At 44.3% G+C, this 18,795-nt stretch overlaps 1 protein-coding gene across 4 annotated transcripts in view; it reads right to left on the reverse strand.

The window, feature by feature from the left end:
• VPS13A (vacuolar protein sorting 13 homolog A) overlaps positions 1 to 18,795 on the reverse strand; it is a 2,146,181-nt gene that overhangs the window by 1,786,570 nt on the left and 340,816 nt on the right. For all 4 annotated transcript variants that reach the window (XM_086961343.1, XM_086961342.1, XM_086961345.1 and 1 more), the window contains exons 18-19: positions 10,052 to 10,250; positions 9,839 to 9,953 (exon numbers count right to left, since the gene is read on the reverse strand). In XM_086961343.1, the coding sequence (XP_086817469.1) occupies positions 9,839 to 9,953; positions 10,052 to 10,250 (314 nt within the window). The remainder of the gene's footprint in view (positions 1 to 9,838; positions 9,954 to 10,051; positions 10,251 to 18,795) is intronic.

Here is an 18,795-nt window from a genome sequence, read left to right on the forward strand (position 1 = left end):
GGACCACCAGTCTGTAGTGACGTTTGGAGCATGACCAAGTGCCCCGTCACACATGGTCATTTTTAATCATATACCAAGTTTTAATAAATTGGCCTTTTCTTGCAAATTCTTGATTGTTTAACCCGAACTCCAGTCTAATTTGTGCCGGTGAAGCATTATTTGGGAGATAGAAAAGAGTTTTGTACGTTTTAGAAAGAACCTTGTTTATCGTTTCCGCATCCATCCCCATTAATGCTTCGCTACCATATGTTATTGTTGGGAGCAATTTAGCCCCTATAATTTTCAAAAGCGGTTGATGGGTCAGATTTCCGAGCGATTTCTGTGCTATCTTAAATGCTGCAGTAAGTGAATTCGCTTTTCTTTGTATATCCAGTTTTTGTAATTGAAAATTTCCTTTTTGGCCAAATAGTACACCCAAATACTTGTACACTTCTATTTGTTCCAGCTGGGTGTTTTCCATGTACCATTTGTTTTTTTGTCTCAGTTTTATGTTCCTAGTGACCACCATGATTTTTGTTTTGGTTTCATTTATTATCATTCCATTTTCATGAGCATACAAAACTATTCTGTTAATTAGGTGTTGAAGACCGATTTTAGTATGACTTAAAAGGATGGTGTCATCTGCATACATTAAGTTAGATATCTGTTTGTCCCCTAACTTCGGAGGATGTGCAATGAGGTCATCCAGGTTCCCTGATAGATCTCCAAGACATAAATTAAAGAGGAGAGGGGCCAACACACATCCCTGCTTTAGCCTGTCTGTTGCTGGAATCTCCTTTGTTAGTGATCGGCTGTCCCCCATTCTTACTCTTACCCAAGTTTTACTGTGTAGTAATTGAATCAGTTTCAATAGTTCATTTGGGATGTTTTTTTCAAAAAGTTTTTTCCATATTAAGTTCCTTTGCACACAGTCAAAAGCAGATTTAAAATCTACAAAGCATAGATACAAGGGCTGTTTTAGTCTGAGTGATTTTTCAATTATTAGTGATAGTGCCATGATGTTTGTCATTGTTCCAAGCCCCTTAATAAAACCAGTTTGATTGAATGGCAAGATCTTATTTTCTGATGCCCATTCATTTAATTTAATTTAATCGGTAAAATTCCAGCAAACAGTTTAGCATCCGTGTCTTGTAGGGTGATGAGTCTGTAGTTCTCCGCAAGGGCCCAATTACCTTTCTTGAATATGGGGGATGTGAGAAGTTGGCCTGATATATGATGTTCACTAGTTCTAGTGACCACCTTGTATCAGTCCAAACAACCCTTATGGTGATTGGCTGTAAGTCAACCTTATAGACCAGCTATCCTAGTAGCGTGGACAAAAGCAGTCTTTAGGCTAAACTCTTTATGGCATGTGAAGCCAGCTGTTTTACTACATATAACCTTTGAATACCAAATGAAAAGGACACCACACAGGTAGTTATGAAAATAAACAGTTATTTATTAACTAACAACACCTCTGAACTCTTTATGAGGTCAGAGGGCTAAGCACATGACAAACTCTTAGGAAAAATACGTTTAAGTTGCACGATTTACAATGGTGCCCTAGGGGCACGGCAAACCATATACTAGATAAATGGAATGCGAAAGTCAATTAAAGGAATGGAGCTGTCCAGAGGTTGTAGGATCGCTGGGACCACGCTATACTAACTTGAGGTAGGTAATAGGAGGCCCACGGAGCGCGTGTGCAGAGTGTGAACTCACACGCGAGATGCGTACAAACGTCTATGGACAGTATAGTTTAAAGAAAAGGGGAGTACGGACGTTCCTGACTAGATAGGACTGAAACGACAATGGAACTGGACACTAGGATAGTCAAGCTACCCTTGAGCACCGAAATGCTCGTGTTACCTCACCCACAGGCTGCGGGTGCATAGGTGCGAAGTTGTGTCGGGTTTCCGCGTCGAAGTCTATGGAGCCTTGAAGAAAGATGCTGCAGGGGACCAGGAGGAAGATGTCCGGTGCAATCCAAGGGTGGATTGGTGAAGAGAAGAACCTGAACGCAGAGGGGACAATGTTCAAAGTCACTAGCCAGTGACTGGAGTGGAACCAGGAGTGGAACCAGATGTCGTCGTCGCGATCAGGTGAAGGTGGACGCTTGTCTCTGCAGCCACGTGGACCAGGTGGTGTCTTCGACGACCAGGATGGAGGCACGAGCTGTCCCACGCAGGCTCTTGCTGTCGGTGGTGTCGTCTCCATATTCGGGTTCAACAGGCCTTGGCAAAGGCAACCCACGCGGTGAGTGGAAACGGCGTCTGGAGTGGACCAGGAGGGTCCGGGGTGCTACTCTTTTGGAAGGGAGCAAGGGCCAGTCTGGAGCAACCAGACCAGCAGCAAAGTTGTCGGTGTTCGTCGTCTAGGAGGTCACTAGCCAGCCGGCAAGTGACCAGACAACGCGTCGAGCAGCAAACAGGCAGAAGGACCCCACGCAGATCTCGTGGATGCTGGAGTGCTGATCTTCGATGCAGGAGCTGCTCGGGTCGGGGCTTCTCAGTCCCCAAAGCACTTGGACGAGGATGCCTCGGAAGTCGTGCTGGAGCGAAGTGCTGCTTCTTTCAAGATGGTCGGTCCCACGTGTCTCGTTGCACCCACTGGTCTCAGCTCGGCTGCAGATGTGGGTTGAGGTCGGAGAGGTCTGGGAATCCGGGTCTCGTCGGGCTCTGAAGTCTGGATCCTTTGCAGGAAGACGACAAAGGGAAGTCGCGGTACGCTGATGGTGCCTGCAGATGCAGGGTGGACACTCCTTGCCCACAAGGGAGATTCCTTCTGTCTTCTGTGGAGCAGAACGTCGAGGTCCAGAGTTTCTTCTTGTGAAGTTGATCAGGATAATCTAATTTGGAATGGGACCAGCTCCTACCTTCATCCGGCTAAAGGGGGCTGCACTTCGACTAGGTCCCTCCTCTGGGTGGGACCAGGAAGCGGGGTGGTTACACCCCCTTTCCTTTGTCCGGTCTTGCGCCAGCCCTGGGGCTGGAGTGCCCCAGGAACTGGTTCTGACTGGTGTATGCACTGGGCACCTTGTGTGCCCCAGGCATGTCTCATTCCTTTGAGCCCTGTCCTACCTAATACACAAAATCCTGTCTGGGGTGGTGCTAGCACCTCTCAAGGCAGGAAACCCTTTGTCCGAGCCTCCCTCGCTGGAAGGACTCCCAGCAGCAGGAGGTCAGACTTGTGTCTGTGGTGGCAGCTTCCATTTTGTGATGCTGAGGCTCGAGTTAACTTTAACCGGGGTTCACAGTTACATACATGTCGTGTCCCTCTAGAAGGGTGGAATGCTAACCCCGTCGCCAGAATTGGCGAGGGGTTAGTATTCCAATTCGTATGACACCTTACTCGACATGTTTTGATAATTCTATACCGAAGTTAGCATTTGACCGCGAGGTTCATAATGCACTTAAGAGTATATGGTATAGCGTTATCATGGAACAGCTATTAGGACTTGGTTCCGCAAGCTGCAAACGGGCTCAGCGCATGCCAGAGCACCATCTCACATAATTCCAAGCACTCTGCCTTGAGGATTGATAAGGCCTGCCATAGGAGTGACTGATAGGAATATATGTGTCCATTTTAGGGTTAGGTATAGAGATACTACACCTAAAGCAAAGGGGGATTACACCACCTTGCCCCAGCTGTCGTGCACCCAGTTGCGTCAGATTTGGATGGCCAGCCAGGGGTGGCATAATACATGATGCAGCCCTTGGTAGGCCCTGGGTACACCTATGCCATGGATACCTAAGGTATGCTGTACATGGACTGATAAGGTGGCCCAGTACCAATTGGTAAATGCACCTAAGGTACATGCTTGGCAATTTAGAGAGAGAACAGCTAGGCTGTGGGTCTGATTAGCAGGCCCACAGCCAGGGAAAGTCGTAAACCAGTGAAGCAAAAAGCAAAAATCGGGGGTGACCATAGGATTGCAGACCCTACTCTCCTACAGGGGAGATTAAAGATACTCGCCAGGACTCCGGGATATTACCTGTCTCTATAACTTCTTTAAATACTGTTTCCAAGTAGATCGACCAAAAATCCCCGGGACTAAAGGCAGCAGTGGACGAGAGATAGCTTTTTTGTGCAAAGTCTCAAAAATTACTGTCGTAGTAACCTGTGGGACAGACATTTCAATGCTCAGCTTCTGAGCTCCTCTTTGCAGGACATCCAGATAAGTGCCAATGTCATCCACTGGAGAGGATCTAGATGTAGGACTGTCCGTCAACGTAGGGGAGTAATCCCTCTTGGAAGACCTGGTAGATGAAGTAGACTGAGTTCGTCGACGCCTACGGTGAGCACTGTGCCTCCTCTCACGCGATCTTTTTGAATGCTCTTCCCTTCTAGGAGAGCGAGATCTGACCCGATCTTCTGAACGAGGCCTGACCGGACTTCCTCTTCTGGGAGATCGGGATCTAACCGGAAGGTCCCTTTTGGGAGATTTGGTTAGGTTACCCTTGTCCATCTCCTGTACCAGACTCTGAAGAGGAGATCTGTGCTGTGGACTGACATATTCTTGCATACGTTTGGCAGCCCCAGAATCTCGCCAATGGTCCAAAGACTTGTACCATCTAGGTGACAGTGTGACTTGTGCAGCCAAAGGATCGGGCTGACGCACAGGAGATCTGCGCACAGGACTTCTGGACCTTGAAGATGTTGTTGAGGAGCCAGACGACTGAAGTGGAATGACGAGAAGCTGACTCCGTCACCATGATCACAGAGTTTCCTGAATGTCTCGACGTCTAGCGTTCTTCTCTCGCCGCCGAACGCCTTCGGGGGGTCGGCGGGTCCAACAATCTCGACCTCGAATGCCTCGACGGCGATCGATGTGAGGATCTATGGTCTCTTGACGTCGAGCGGCGACGACCAGCCATTGACGGAGTCTTCTCTCTCAACGCCGAACGGTGATGACCAGCCGTCGACGGAGCCCTCTGCCTCGACGCCGAACGGCGATGACCGGCCGTCGACGGAGCCCTCTCTCTCGACGTCGAACGGCGATGACCGGCCGTCGACGGAGCCTTCTGCCTCGTCATCGAGCGTCTGTGCGACGACAGCGGAGGGGTATTGGACACCCTCGACGCCGAGCGTCGACGAGACACTGACGGAGACTGCTTCCTCGACGCCGATCGACATGTTTCTGTCGACGGCGGAGGGGTCTTGGTCCTCGACGCCGAACGTCGTTTCTTAGACGACGGCGGAGGGGGTCACACTTCTCGCCGCCGGTCGTCGCCTGGATGACGACGGCGTAGGAGTGACCTCCCTCGACGCCGATCGTCGCCTGGTTGACGACGGCGGAGGGGATCTCGATGACGGAATTGGATCCTTCCACGTCGTCGACGTACCTGTTCTTCTTTTCGACGGCGGGCCCGCCGTCGACAGTATCTTTGAAGACAAACGATCCACTGGTGGTTCTTTCCTCAGCGCCAATCCGGACGCTGAAGCTGAAGGGGTTGAAGACCTGTCTTTTGAAGATTTTTCAGTCTTCTTGGAACCCTTCTTCCCCGGAGACCTTCCTCTGGATGACCTATGAGCCAGGCCATAGATGCGAATTCTCTCCCTGTCTTTGAGAGTTCTTCCTGACAGGTGCTCGCAGTGAGGACAGGTACCTGGATCATGTTCTTCAGGCAGAAACAGGATACAAACGTCGTGATTGTCTGATTTTGCCTTCTCGTTGCCACAAGAAGGACACTTATCAAAAAGAGAAGGCATTTTCAGCTAAAAATGCTCATTAAACTGACTTAAAAAGGCAGTTCCTTACTTGACTAGTTGTAAAATGTCAAAGCAAGTAAAAAAGTTGTTTAAAGTGAGGTAATTTTCTGTCAGAAAACAGAAATTAGTGGAGCTGTGTAACCAGGATCCTTCCTGAAGGAGCCGGAAAGAACAACTGAATTAACTGTCACCCCACAGCCTTTGATCTTGTCAATAGATCTAGGCTGTGGGCAATGCTCCTGAAGTTGGGCCTTGATAGTTCTCTGGTACATTTCCTGGCGGAGCTCCACAAAGATCTGAGAGCCTGCATTAGAATGACAACAGAAGGGAAATGTACGGCAAGTTTTAGATCAACCAGAGGGGTCCGTCAGGGCTGTATACTGGCCCCAATGTTATTCACGTTATATGTGAATTCATTGGAGGATGACCTAACGGCAGTCACGCAGGATATCCCGAGCATGGGGGGTGCACCAATACCGGTGCTCCTCTATGCCGATGATGCGGTGTTAATAGCCAGGACCCCAATTGCCCTGCAAAAGCTACTTGATTCATTTGGAAATTTCATGTCTAGTCTTGACTTGGTGATTAATAGCAGTAAATCCCACACAATGTCAGTAGGTTGTTCTAAAAATAAAGAAAAAACCTTCTTCTGCGACGGTGAGGTTATCACTAGTGTTAAGGTTTTCACCTACTTGGGTGTTATCTTTGACCGAAGGGGTACTTGGTCACCACAGTTAACATCCAAAGCAAATGCGGTGAGAAGTTCATCCTCTGCAATTCTGGGGTTCGTTAAGAGATTAGGGGGAAAACCCATCGAGGCTATCTTGGCCATTTACAAAGCCAAGACTGCCGCTATTGCCAGATACGGGGCTGCAATCTGGGGTTATGTAAAATCTGACCGTATTCAAATAGAGGAGAATAAATTCCTACGATCATTGCTGGGCTTACCTCAGTCAACTGCTACCTATTCCCTACACCTTGAGCTAGGTCTTGGCTACATTCTAGACACAATAAATCTAGCTCCGCTCCTGATGTGGATCAAGCTCTGGCTAAATCCAAACCTTAGCCTTAACCACAGGATCATAAAAGACTGTCTTAATCTAGACCACAGGAGGGATATTCAGTGGCTGTCCTATGTTGAGTCCTTGGCTGCGAAGCTGGGACGCCCTGAGATCTTTGACAGCCCTGAATCTCTGTGTAAAGCAGATCTAATGTGGGTGAAGACCAACTTTATTAGGCTCTGTGTTGCCGAGCGCGAAACGGCCGAGCTATGCAAACCCTCTGTGAGGGCTCATGTAATGATAACTACATCTCTTGAGCTGGCTCCTTACTTGACAGTGGTCACAAATTTCTTTCATAGGTGGCTACTGACCAAGTTCAGTTTCAATCAAATTTATATGGTCCTGCGGGACGAGAAAGACTGGTGTAGGCTTGAGGAGTCGTCCCCATGTAAATGTGATGGTTTTTCCACCCAGGACAATGCGCACTTCTTGTTCTTTTGCTCTTTTTATTGTGAACCTCGGATTCGATACTTAAAACCAATACTGAAGGAGATGAGTTTTACGCAGTACAAGCCCGCATTGTTATATTTACAGATGTTGGATTCTCCTGTAATTATGTATTGTACTGCTAGTTTCCTGGCTGCATCCGTAAGAAGTAAGAGACTAAGATAAAGATCGGATCTTTAATGTTGAAAGTTAATTAATTCTTGTCCATTGTACTGTTGGGCGCAAACTGAAATGAATTTGTGTAATTACTCTTTTTAAACCGTTTTTTAACCTATGTCATGTTTAATACTGTATTTTAATATTTTTTAATTGTTTCAAATATGTCTAGAATACTTTTATGATTTTAACTAATCGAATAAAGTGGTTTTGACTGACTGACTGACTTAAAAAGGCAGTTCCTTACTTGACTAGTTGTAAAATGTCAAAGCAAGTAAAAAAGTTGTTTAAAGTGAGGTAATTTTCTGTCAGAAAACAGAAATTAGTGGAGCTGTGTAGCCAGGATCCTTCCTGAAGGAGCCGGAAAGAACAACTGACCTAACTGTCACCCCTGAGGCATGATGGGATACCGGGGGTCATGGGTCCTTAAAGGCACGGTGTCAGTTTTTTGTATACAGCTACAGGTTAGCTTTTCAGTCTTTTTAGACTGCGTGTTTGCAATGCAGCCTGGGAGCTTTCTATGCTTTCAGTGAGTTAGAAGAATGTCTACTGCTGCCTAAGCATTAAAACAGCTTCTAAACAATCTTTGGTGTTGTTTCTCATGTTTCTAATGCATATTATTCATGTATGGTGGAAATTCTTCACAGCATATTTCAGCTCTGATCTGATTTGGCTGCTATTGCATGTTTGTATATATATATATGTATTTATATATATATATATATGAGTATATATATGTGGGGCACATATAATATAGTGTTTCCGGGGTCCCGCGCATGGGCGGGAATATTCTAATGCTTATGACTATTGATGAGGATCCCCTGGAAGAGAACTCTCCCTTTCACCACTTTACGTTTATACAGCAACATGCATTTTGTTTTTTTCTACATTAACTGCAAGCTCATGGTCACTGCAGAAGACCTTAAATCTGTCTAGAGCTCGCTGCAGGCCTTTCTGTGTTTTGGATAAAATGAGGGTATCATCGGCGAACATTAAAAAGGGCTACCTTCATGCTGGCGAGTGAGGGTGCATCTGTGGGATATGTAGAATAATATTTAGCTACACTATTAATAAATAATGTAAAAAGGGTAGGTGCCGGACGCACCCTTGGCGGATCCCTCTTGTCACTGGGAATGCCAATAACATTAATACCACAACAAACACCAACATCACGGATTCTTCACCATAACTACCAACCCCAATAGTGCCACCACTAACAAGAGAACCAATCCAACAAGCAAAACACCTATGACACCACCAACAGCACAATTAATTCCATCAACACTAGTAAAATCAATTCAATCACCAATACCACCACCAGCAGTGCCACAACCACCATCACTAATACCACCGATACAAATACCACCAATACTGCACCATCACTATCTATATCACCAATATAAATGTCACCTTCATTACGAAACCACTGCTACCACTACCACGCCTTCAACACGACTTCTACAGCACACTGAAAAAGCCAAGAGGTCTTATTTTAAAGTGTTTTTGCATGCAAAAATGTATTTATGTCTGTATTTGCAATTAATCAGTAGGCATCACAAAACACCCAATCTAAATAAAGGCTTTACCACCCACCCACTAGCTCATTATTGAGGAATCTACGTGCAAGTGTAGATTAGAATGAGAAACACAAGAATGTTTGGGGCTATGCCTCCAAGAAGCACAGCATCCATATGCCTAGGTGACAAACAGCCAGTGGGGTGAATACTCGGGAATCAATTTGGAATTGACGGCTACAATTCTGGGAGCGTACCACATAAAATAATTTATCGATTTCTACCTACTTGTGTGTTAGTCAGAATGAATTTTGTAATGTATGCTGCGCAACATGGCAGTTGCACAATTGATGCAGCAGTTTAAGTTAATATCTGATGTGTATTTGGGGTATGCTTTCTGTGCAAGATAAAATTAAGTCACATTCTGAAACAAGTGGTAGGTTACCACAGATGGACCACAATGAACGAAATAAAAGATACTGGGTGTCAAGAAAAAAGAAATCCTACAGTGCCATGCCAGGCACATCCCCAACACAGACTCCGAGGGTAGGGTTTCATACCTTCAGATACCATGAGCAATATATCAATATTTCCTCTGTTTGCCGGTTACCGTCTACAAACGATATTTGGCTTCCAAAGAGTTGTGGCGTGTCAAATTCACTTTCACGTGTGAATCCTGAAGCTTCCTTCAACCTGGTTTTATGTGGCCCGGGCACACAGTGGTCGGAGAAGAATTGGTCAATAGGATATGAATTTAGTTAGAATAAAATCAGAGACATAAGGGGGGTGGTGAATTTGGGAATAGGAAACTGAACGTGCGCCTGATGGTAATAACACTCAGTCTGCGGAGAATCGAATGCAAGAGGTTGTACGCTGTGAGAAGCAGTGTATGTATTAGGCAATAGTAATAAAAATCTTCCTTTCAAAATGTTTCATTTTACATCACAGATTGGAGTTATTGACACATACCTGTGGAAGTCTTTTCACGGAACTCTTCAAGCTTCATCAAAGTTGCTGACGTCAGCTGCTCCAGGTGTACATCTTGTGGTGGTCGGAAAAAATCAGCTAAGCTATTGATGGTTTTCTGGTGAGAATGTGAGAATGATTAGCATATACATTGCAACTTGATGCAGATTTAAACAACCTAAATAAAAAATAATAGTTTTAGCACATCTTACTTACTGCATCATATATAATTTCCAGTGGCTGGGATTCTACTAGAAGTCTCTGGTCAGAGCTCTCGTCCAGAGGATTTGTTTCAAACATAAGGCTCAACAGTGACACCTTGTTTTCCACAACGTTTCGAGATGACAACAGACAAGGCACTGATTTACCCTGCTGTGCACCAGTGACCTCAAATGTGCCTATTTTTGCTTCAAACCTGTAACAGATCAATCCATAATTTACAGTTAGTACAAATAATAATTAAGAATTTCCCCCTGTAACTGAGTGGTTGCACTGTGAGCTCCTTTAGAAACTAACCTGCCAATGAGCTGAGTATGGCACATGCACAATTTCAGAAACCTCTATGAGAATTTTACTTCCACACAACCATGCTGTAAAATAATCTTTCAAAAGCAAAAACATTGTCAATGATTTTACAATCCCATGAGTATTACTAACCCCATCATGTACAGATTGTGTGAATTTGCAAAAATATCTATTAAACTAGAACTGACAACGTCACCCTCCTAAACCTGGCGATGACTCCTTAAGGGATCAGAGCACATAACCTGAACTCCGCTTGAAACTAATTGCTCTACGTGCCTCCTAGATGTTACCCACATACAGAGCGGGCAGATTCTATACTTACAGCATCCCTCCCTTCTCTTTTTATCTACCTCCATCATTTATTATATGTCAGACCATTCCACTCAAGGGCCCCGTCGAGACATCATATGTTACTTTTCTTGTGCTCATCAACTGTTACCAACCATCCAGGTCTGTACTCTACAGAAATGTATATCTCAGATTGGTCCCTGGTATTATTAGACTCTTTTTTACTTTGTGTTTGCTGTTTATTGTTTATTGAAAAGTGCTCAAGAAAATAATTATGAAATGGAAAAAGGACAAAGGCTACCAATTGTTTTTGCAGGTAATAAAGTCTGCTCTATTGTATTGAATAGACACTGAGGCCAGCAAGTCATCGACTATCCTACAGTGGTTTAGGACTTTACAGTAAAAGAACGCAGAGCAAAGAGGTGGTGCAGGTCATTGATTGAGGATGCAATAAACTAAGATGTGGCTTATAAAACAATCTGGCACTGGTGTGGGGGGCATCACTAATGAAGTATGGAGCAATGCTGAAAGAAAATAATTAGAGACAGGCTGAACCATACGAGAATCAAATTGAAAATCAGTACCAATAGCACGAACGTGATAAATGGACACTTGTAGGAGGAAACATGACAGAGGATTTTCAGATGCTATGATACTACCACCCATGCACAATATAATTGAATGGCAACTATGTAATGCATTTTAATACTTCTATGCACATGGAAAGTTATGATTTATTTGTGAAGAGGAGCCTAGCGTATAAAACAATAAATACATAAAACGGACTGAGCGAAAGGAGATCAACATAGCAAAGTCATTGCTTCATGATTTCCGCAAGGTCAAGTCATAAAAAACAAATGTTCCTAAAGCTGTGAAATCTAAAACTCTTAAGTCATTACTACCTACCAATTCTTCTACAGTTTGTGTGACTAGGAAAAAAAAGTGGGGCAGTAGAGCTTAGGGTGTATGCTCCTAGCTCATGTCCTATGTTTGGGCACTGGCTTGCCTCCTAGAATCTACATGAGAATTTTGATACGGTAAATCGATAAAATTAAAAACAGGCTAACCAAGACCATGATGTATAAGACCAGGTGCAGAGTTAGCTTTTGTTTGATGCAGTTGTTCTAGCTTTTAGTTTGTAATCCTACGATACGTGAAAAGATGTGGAATGTCGTCCACTCTTATTTACTAACTTGATGGCTTTTATCGTATGGAAATATTATTTTGACCTTGACAAATTCAATAAAGTATGTTTTTCAAAAAATCTGGCTAAAAGAGTAGACAAGGGACACAAAATTCTGATTCCATTAAAAGACGTACTATTTGTTAAAATGCTAACATGGGACAAGTTAGTTTACAAAACATCCAATCTGAAGTATGGAAAATGCTACTTACCAGTATGCATCTGTTCTTGGCATGTAGGGCTGCTGACATTCATATCTTAGCATAGATCGCCACCTAGTGTTGGGTCCGGAGGATTGCACCTTGTTGTCCTGGAAGAGTTTTCGAAGTATCACAAGATAGGTGACTCCTCCCCTGGACTACAGTGCGCATGGGCATCTTCTCCATCCATAGATTGTTTTTTTCCGCCATTGGGTTCGGATGTTATTCCTCTACTCCAACTTCAGAACCGAAACTAAACTACTTTCTAAGGCCAAAAGGCCTTCTACTTCGACGGTATTGTTCAGTACTTCTTGACTCGACCAAACTTTCCATCTCGATCCGGTCGTCCACGCGGGCCGTTGGGCCTTTCGACTAGGCGGCGATCCATGCTAAGATATGAATTCAGCAGCCCACGTGCCTCGAACATCTATTTTGTGACTTTATCTAAACAACTTAACACCGGTCAAAGTCTATAAATAAACAAATAAAATACAAGCAAAATAAAAACTAGAAACCTCTTCGGTCACACTGGCTGAGCTCAAGGGTAGGCAGAAACATTATGTCATATATTCAGGAATACACGTTTACTGTTTATGTCACCACACGTGGTACTTCTAGAACACTGAAGGATGGGAGAAAGATTCATACATAGAGCTAACTAGGTTAATGACAATGCAGTGGGCAAGCCACACTACGTTTAGAACAGTTTCCATAAGGTCACTGGTATAAGGACAGCACTTCTCCCAGTTTCTATAAGGAACACTTTGCCAGCCTATGTTATGACTCACAACGTTAACCAACATCACTGACCATATAATGTCCTAACAGACCACTATTGCCTTTACAGTAAGTAATCATAATATGTCGATAAATTGGATACATTTTCAAAATCCTTTCTCATGGCCACCTTTGTCATTGCAGATTTCATTTGGATAAATATTTCAAGATAAAAGCGGAAATGGTCACTCCACCTTTGATACTGGCAACATTCAGTTCCATTACAATGAAGTTCCCGCTAATGCTCACTATTTAAATGGGCAATTCTCTGGAGCCATGGGTTTCCAAGAACACTTGGTAAAGCACAGAATTTCCTTTTTAATAGCAAGTTTTCAGTGTTAAGCTCTCTGCTGAGAACACAGCCCTACTGTTCAAATACCTGAGCCCAAGTTTGCAGCAGATACCGAAGGGAGAGGTACTTGGTCTTAGCTTGAAAGCTAAACATCAAAACATGGCCTCTTGTTTACCAAGAACCCGTCCAAAACAGACTGTTCTAGCAACTCAATATTTGTGCTGAATACAAGTCCCCTAAAAGGCCCGAATGCATGGAAACGGGTATCCTGACCTTTGTGGGGCCCAGGTGACATGCTAATCTGGCATGTGCAAGGCGAACGACTAAGCCTTTTCATGATGATTCTGAGATCAAGAATCTGTTCTGCAACCAGGAGGAATGCACTAAGCGTACCATATAACTCAACATGACACTACTCTCCATGTTCTGGGTTGTTGATATAAAGTAGTGGTGGCAGTATGCCATTTCTGAATTATGGTATTAAACAGATAAGTTTCTCTTGTTCAGGTAGAGCGGGGTACCTAAAGATCCCACTCATGTAACATTCTACTTATATGTGGTACCATTGCGCTGACAACCTGTGTACACGTTGAGCCTGTGTGTGTGTGTGTGTGTGTGTGTGTATATAAAGTATAGATGTTATGAGGACTTTATATTGTCGTCAGTGTATGGTTGCAGAGACCTAATGGATTCGTTTTTGACTTGCCCCTTGTTTTACATGGAACAAGATAAAGATTGCATGTAGTACAGCTTCCCTAGACTTGATAAGTACCACCGCATTCCTTTAGCTAGCTCAAAGAAGAAGCCCTAGAAGACTGAATGTTGGGAGGATGGAGACAGGTCTGTCTTCAGAAATTGTATGAGATCCTTCTAGCAATGGATTTCTTATTAGTGCATCCTGAGTACTCCCATTTTAATAATGGCAGCACAATAGGGCAAAGTCAACAAATTCTGTTGTGAGATAGATATAAGTTTCTAGGCAGAGCTTGCTCCTTTTGTCCCCCGAAATGTGCTACTTCAGGGAGGATGGTGACAGCTAGGTGCAGAGCTTTCACACTTAATTGTTCTGGCTGCTGCTGCTTGAAGCTAACATCCACTGTCTGGAAAAGGAATAAAGCTGCGGGACCCACATCATCCACCTTTATTCCAGTTCCAAGTTCTTTTTGATCAAGGTAGGGAGTGCTCCACTGAGTACCCAAAGAGCTACTGGTATCTAGGGCTGGAGTCTGTCCAACAACCAGAATCCCAGATGTGTGTGGACATCACCCGAAGTCTGCACTACTTGCTGGAGGGCTGTGGATCTGCATCATGCCTAGAAGCCTGCCAGCCTACTTGACCCTAAAGGAGAATAGACTGGTGAGGGGGAAAAGCCTCCCATGGTGAGGGCACCCTAAAGAGCAGACTTGCTAATAGGAGAGTAACAACACTTAGCTCCGACCTGAGATACGAAGGCTCTCCCAGTCTCCCTGTATGGTTTATGTGGCAAAATAAGTGATGATTCATCAACTCCAAGTGGCAGTATGCATCACAACAATATTACATTAGGGACCTGTTCTGCTACTGCCCTCAACATGCCGATGAGTTCTGCGTCCCACAACAATCTTGCATGAGCTGCTGAGGAGAAGCTAAAGGGGCTTAGTAACCGCTGCAGCAGGGGAGGAGAAATTAAAAGACTTTAGTCACTGCTTCCCTGTACGGAATCTGCCAGCACCACATCAATTACCCAAAAGTGTTGGACCACTGGTTGGAAAGGCTGATGTTGCCTATTGACTAGTGCCCTGTAATAGCCTCTGATTTTCTGAATTGATGGTGGAATTGTTTTCCTGGCATCAGTAACCTCAAAAAGCTTCTAGTGGCTCAGCTGTCTTTAAATCTTTCTAGTGCAGAGTCTGCTTTTTCCCCCCCACAGAGTTTGGACCCTTCAAGAGGCAAATCCATTAAGGATGCTTGCACATCACCAGAAAATGGGGTCGACCACACCTAAGCACAAAACTGTCAAGTCAAATGGCAGTATCCAGGCTTGTATGGATTATATACTTGATTCCATTCTGCTCGTTATGTATTGTGAGGGCCAGAGATATTCGGAGGTCCTCAGTGATCGCCAGCAAGATCTTGCTGACCATGTGCCATACAGCATGTGTGTTCTTGCCCTGTAAACAAACAGCATTTATAGACCCACGGGCCAAGCTTGCAAAAGAAAACATTTGTTTACCAAAATTATCACTTCTTTTGTATACCCTATCTGGAAGATAGCTCACAAATTAATTGGAACTGACCTTGCTAGTCAAAGACTGCACAATGAGGCTCGCAGGTGTAGGGTGCTTAGTTGGAAAGTCCAAATCACCAGGCGCAGGTCTCTGTCACCGAACTACTAGCTTGCTGACTAGCAGGCGAGAACAAGGCTTGGACCACGTAGCCATCAAAGCATCTGTGAGGGCATCATTAAATGGTAGCAGTGCCTCTGATGACATGGGCCCCCGTTGAACATTTCGGTTAGATTGTTTCTTTTTGTCTCAATGAAGGTCCACTGTAGATTTAGCACCTACTGGAGATGGTAGCCTGGGGTGCATATCTGAATGAACATTTTTCACTTTCTGCCCACCTCTCCAGGACATGTCCTAAAATAGAGCAATACTGGACTTCGATACACATCACACTAGGGGACATACTCTCTATGCCGCCGCTGCCAACCCCTGAAATTGCACTGTTGAGGTATGTGGTTAATTTCCCTAGGAAGGTCAGGAATTTGGCAGCGCTAGGTTTCCTGTTAGCTAAACGGGAGGTTGCATTATTATGGGGTAGCAATAGAGCCCCTTCATTCACTGCAGTCATGGCTTCGCAGCTTAGCATATTGCAACACTAATAGCGAGGAATACGCCACATTGGTCCCTAGTTCTTGGAGACCAGTGGACATTTTGGGACCATACAAGACTTACATTGCTAAAAAATAATCTGAGCATGAATCGCAGACAGCTAGTGGTATCGTTCCCGAGGGGGTCGGCTAGGAGCATTGTTTGGGACGATTATCCATGGAGTTTTAAAGTCTTTATTACCTAGCATTCGCTGTTTATTTGCACCAAAGAGGGCTGATTGTAACAAATACTCCCGTGTATTGCAAGTGCAATGTTAAATAACTTATGGTGTGTCTTCGATTTTTTCCCCCACATTCCAATCTCACCTACATCAATGGTTGTGTCACGTCATGCATATCACAGTGCCTATAATTTTGTTGATGCCAATGCTGTATGCCGCAATGTTCCATATACCTTGTCCCTGTATGTTTAAATCTGAAAAATAATGCTTTAAAAAACAAAACATTTTTCACTTTCTGGCAATAAAAACTGTTTTTAAAATCACTGGGACATTCAGAGACTAAACATCCAAGTGACCCAATATTGTGGTTAGTTCTATTTTGTATGCAGAGTTTCTTGTGTGTGTAAATGGGTTAAACAGTATGCATAGTTAAACCATTTTTGAAGTGGAGTTCAATGTAGCTGAACACCCAGCAATTTATTGTGCAAATATTGACACTCTCCTCTTAGTGCAGTCTTTATCTCTAGTAGCATTTACATGAAACCTCAATGATCACAAGGGATCACGTTACCTAGAAAAACAAATGTTATTAATATTGCACAAACTATCAGAATAATTGTCTTGCATTTCCACTGCCAGTCATCTGTGCCCAAACACCCAGATTCTCACTTCCTGTTGCACATTCTCTCTAGTTTTTCCTAGATACACCAATATCCACATGAACAGAAATAAAAGCAAATCTCACACAAGGGGATCAATGTTTGCTATAGAAAAAACCTATGAGGTGGTGAAGCACCTTCTTAATCCCCACAAAGCTATCTTTTTTCTATGTCATACATCTTCATACCCACATTGCTATCTTTGTCTAAAACGCCCATTATAAGTCCAGGCACGCACAGTAAAATCATAATGTGTTTCTATACTTCGCCATTTAGCAAACAGTACCCAAGCACACTGGATAGCATGTTACCATACCAGGAAGCTGAATAGGCACATAATCACCAGATTACAGAAATCTTTCCTGCATCATCAATCAATCAAGCAAACAGTAATCTTATGAAGCGTAACTACTCACCCGTGAGGGTCTCAAGGCACTGAGTGCGGTGGAGGGGTAGGGGTGCGGGTGTAGGTCTATGGATCAGTCGAAAAGCCAGGTCTTGAATTGCGGCAGCCATGGTGATTGCCTGAGGTGTAGAGGCAGGGAGTGCCAGATCTTAACAGCGAAGTAGGAGAAGGCTCTTTCTCCAGCCATGCTCTTGTGGATCCATGGAATGGTGGCCAGGGCCAGTTGGGAGAAGATGTCTGGTGGGAGTGTAGAAGGAGAGGCAGTGGTTGAGGTATGCAGGTCTGGCATTGTGGAGGGCTTTGTAGCTGTGCGTGAGAATCTTGAAGGTGATTCTTTAGTTGACAGGTAGCCAGTGAAGGTCTCTCAGGTGGCCGGTGATGTAGTTGAAGCGTGGATGTTCAGGTTGAGTCTGGCAGAGGCGTTCATGATTGTCTGATTTTTTGAAGGGAGTATCTGGGTGGTGCCGGTATAGAGTACGTTGCCGTAGTCGAGTCTGCTGCTGACGAGCACATGGGTGACAGTTTTCCAGGACTTGGTGGGAATCCACTTGACAATCTTTTTAAGAAGGCGGAGCGTGTGGAAGCAGGAAGCCGAAATGGCATTGATTTGGCAGTTCATTGCAGCGAGAAGTCTAGGATGATGCCGAGGTTTCGTGCTAGGTATATAGGTGTGGGTGCAACTCTGAGCGCTGCGAGCCACCAAGAGTTGTCCCAGCGGAGGGGAAGGAGCACAAGATGAGGACTTGGGTCTTATCTGAGTTAAGCTTGAGGCAGCTGTCCTTCATCCAGGTGGAGACTGCCTCCATCCCATTGTGAAAGTTCCTCTTGGCGGCTGTGGGTTCGTCTGTGAGGGAGAGAATCAACTGGGTGTCATCAGCGTAGGAGACAATGTTGAGTCAGCGGCTTCCGACGATGGCTGCAAGCGGAGTCATGTAGATGTTGACATCATAAACTGTGCATTACCTCTTCAAATGTTCCACTCTTTGATTCTTTGCTTTATGTTTCACTTTTGGCCTACCACCTGCTATCTACCAGGCTAGATACATGGCACTGTTAGGTTTGCATCCATAAGTCTCCTAAATGACACATCATCAGATGAATTATGGAGAGGCACCCGAGACAAAAACAACCACTCTTTATACTGTCTTTTTTTTAATTGTAACTTTCTACATCTGAAAACTCCATTCAAACTATAATGGTATGGTACAGCCTCCCAAAGAATCCATTGGTCTCAGGTTGATGTAGAAATTTCATATGATCAATTTAATTCTTCACTAGCAATGGCTCTCCATCTTCAGTAATGTGAGCTGTGCACTGATGTCCATCAATAAATTGATAATTGTTACGCTGAATACTACTTTATAAAGGTAATTCAGTCATACTGGTACAATTAGGTGTTGTATGCCAACAGGGAACATAGCCTACCAATGAACTTTTGCATTGGTGTACAACCTTTCTCTGAGAATATCCCTGAACTTCCATTACTAGACTTTCCTAGATGAATTGTGTGCACATACTGTAGAATTTGAAGGGGAACTAACACCTTGAAAAATGTGTTGCTATGTAAACAGTTTCTGACCCTTAGCCTCAACAATTT

The sequence above is a fragment of the Lissotriton vulgaris genome, chromosome 3_1 (genome assembly GCF_964263255.1).
Source record: "Lissotriton vulgaris chromosome 3_1, aLisVul1.2, whole genome shotgun sequence".
NCBI classification, from domain to species: Eukaryota; Metazoa; Chordata; class Amphibia; order Caudata; family Salamandridae; genus Lissotriton; species Lissotriton vulgaris.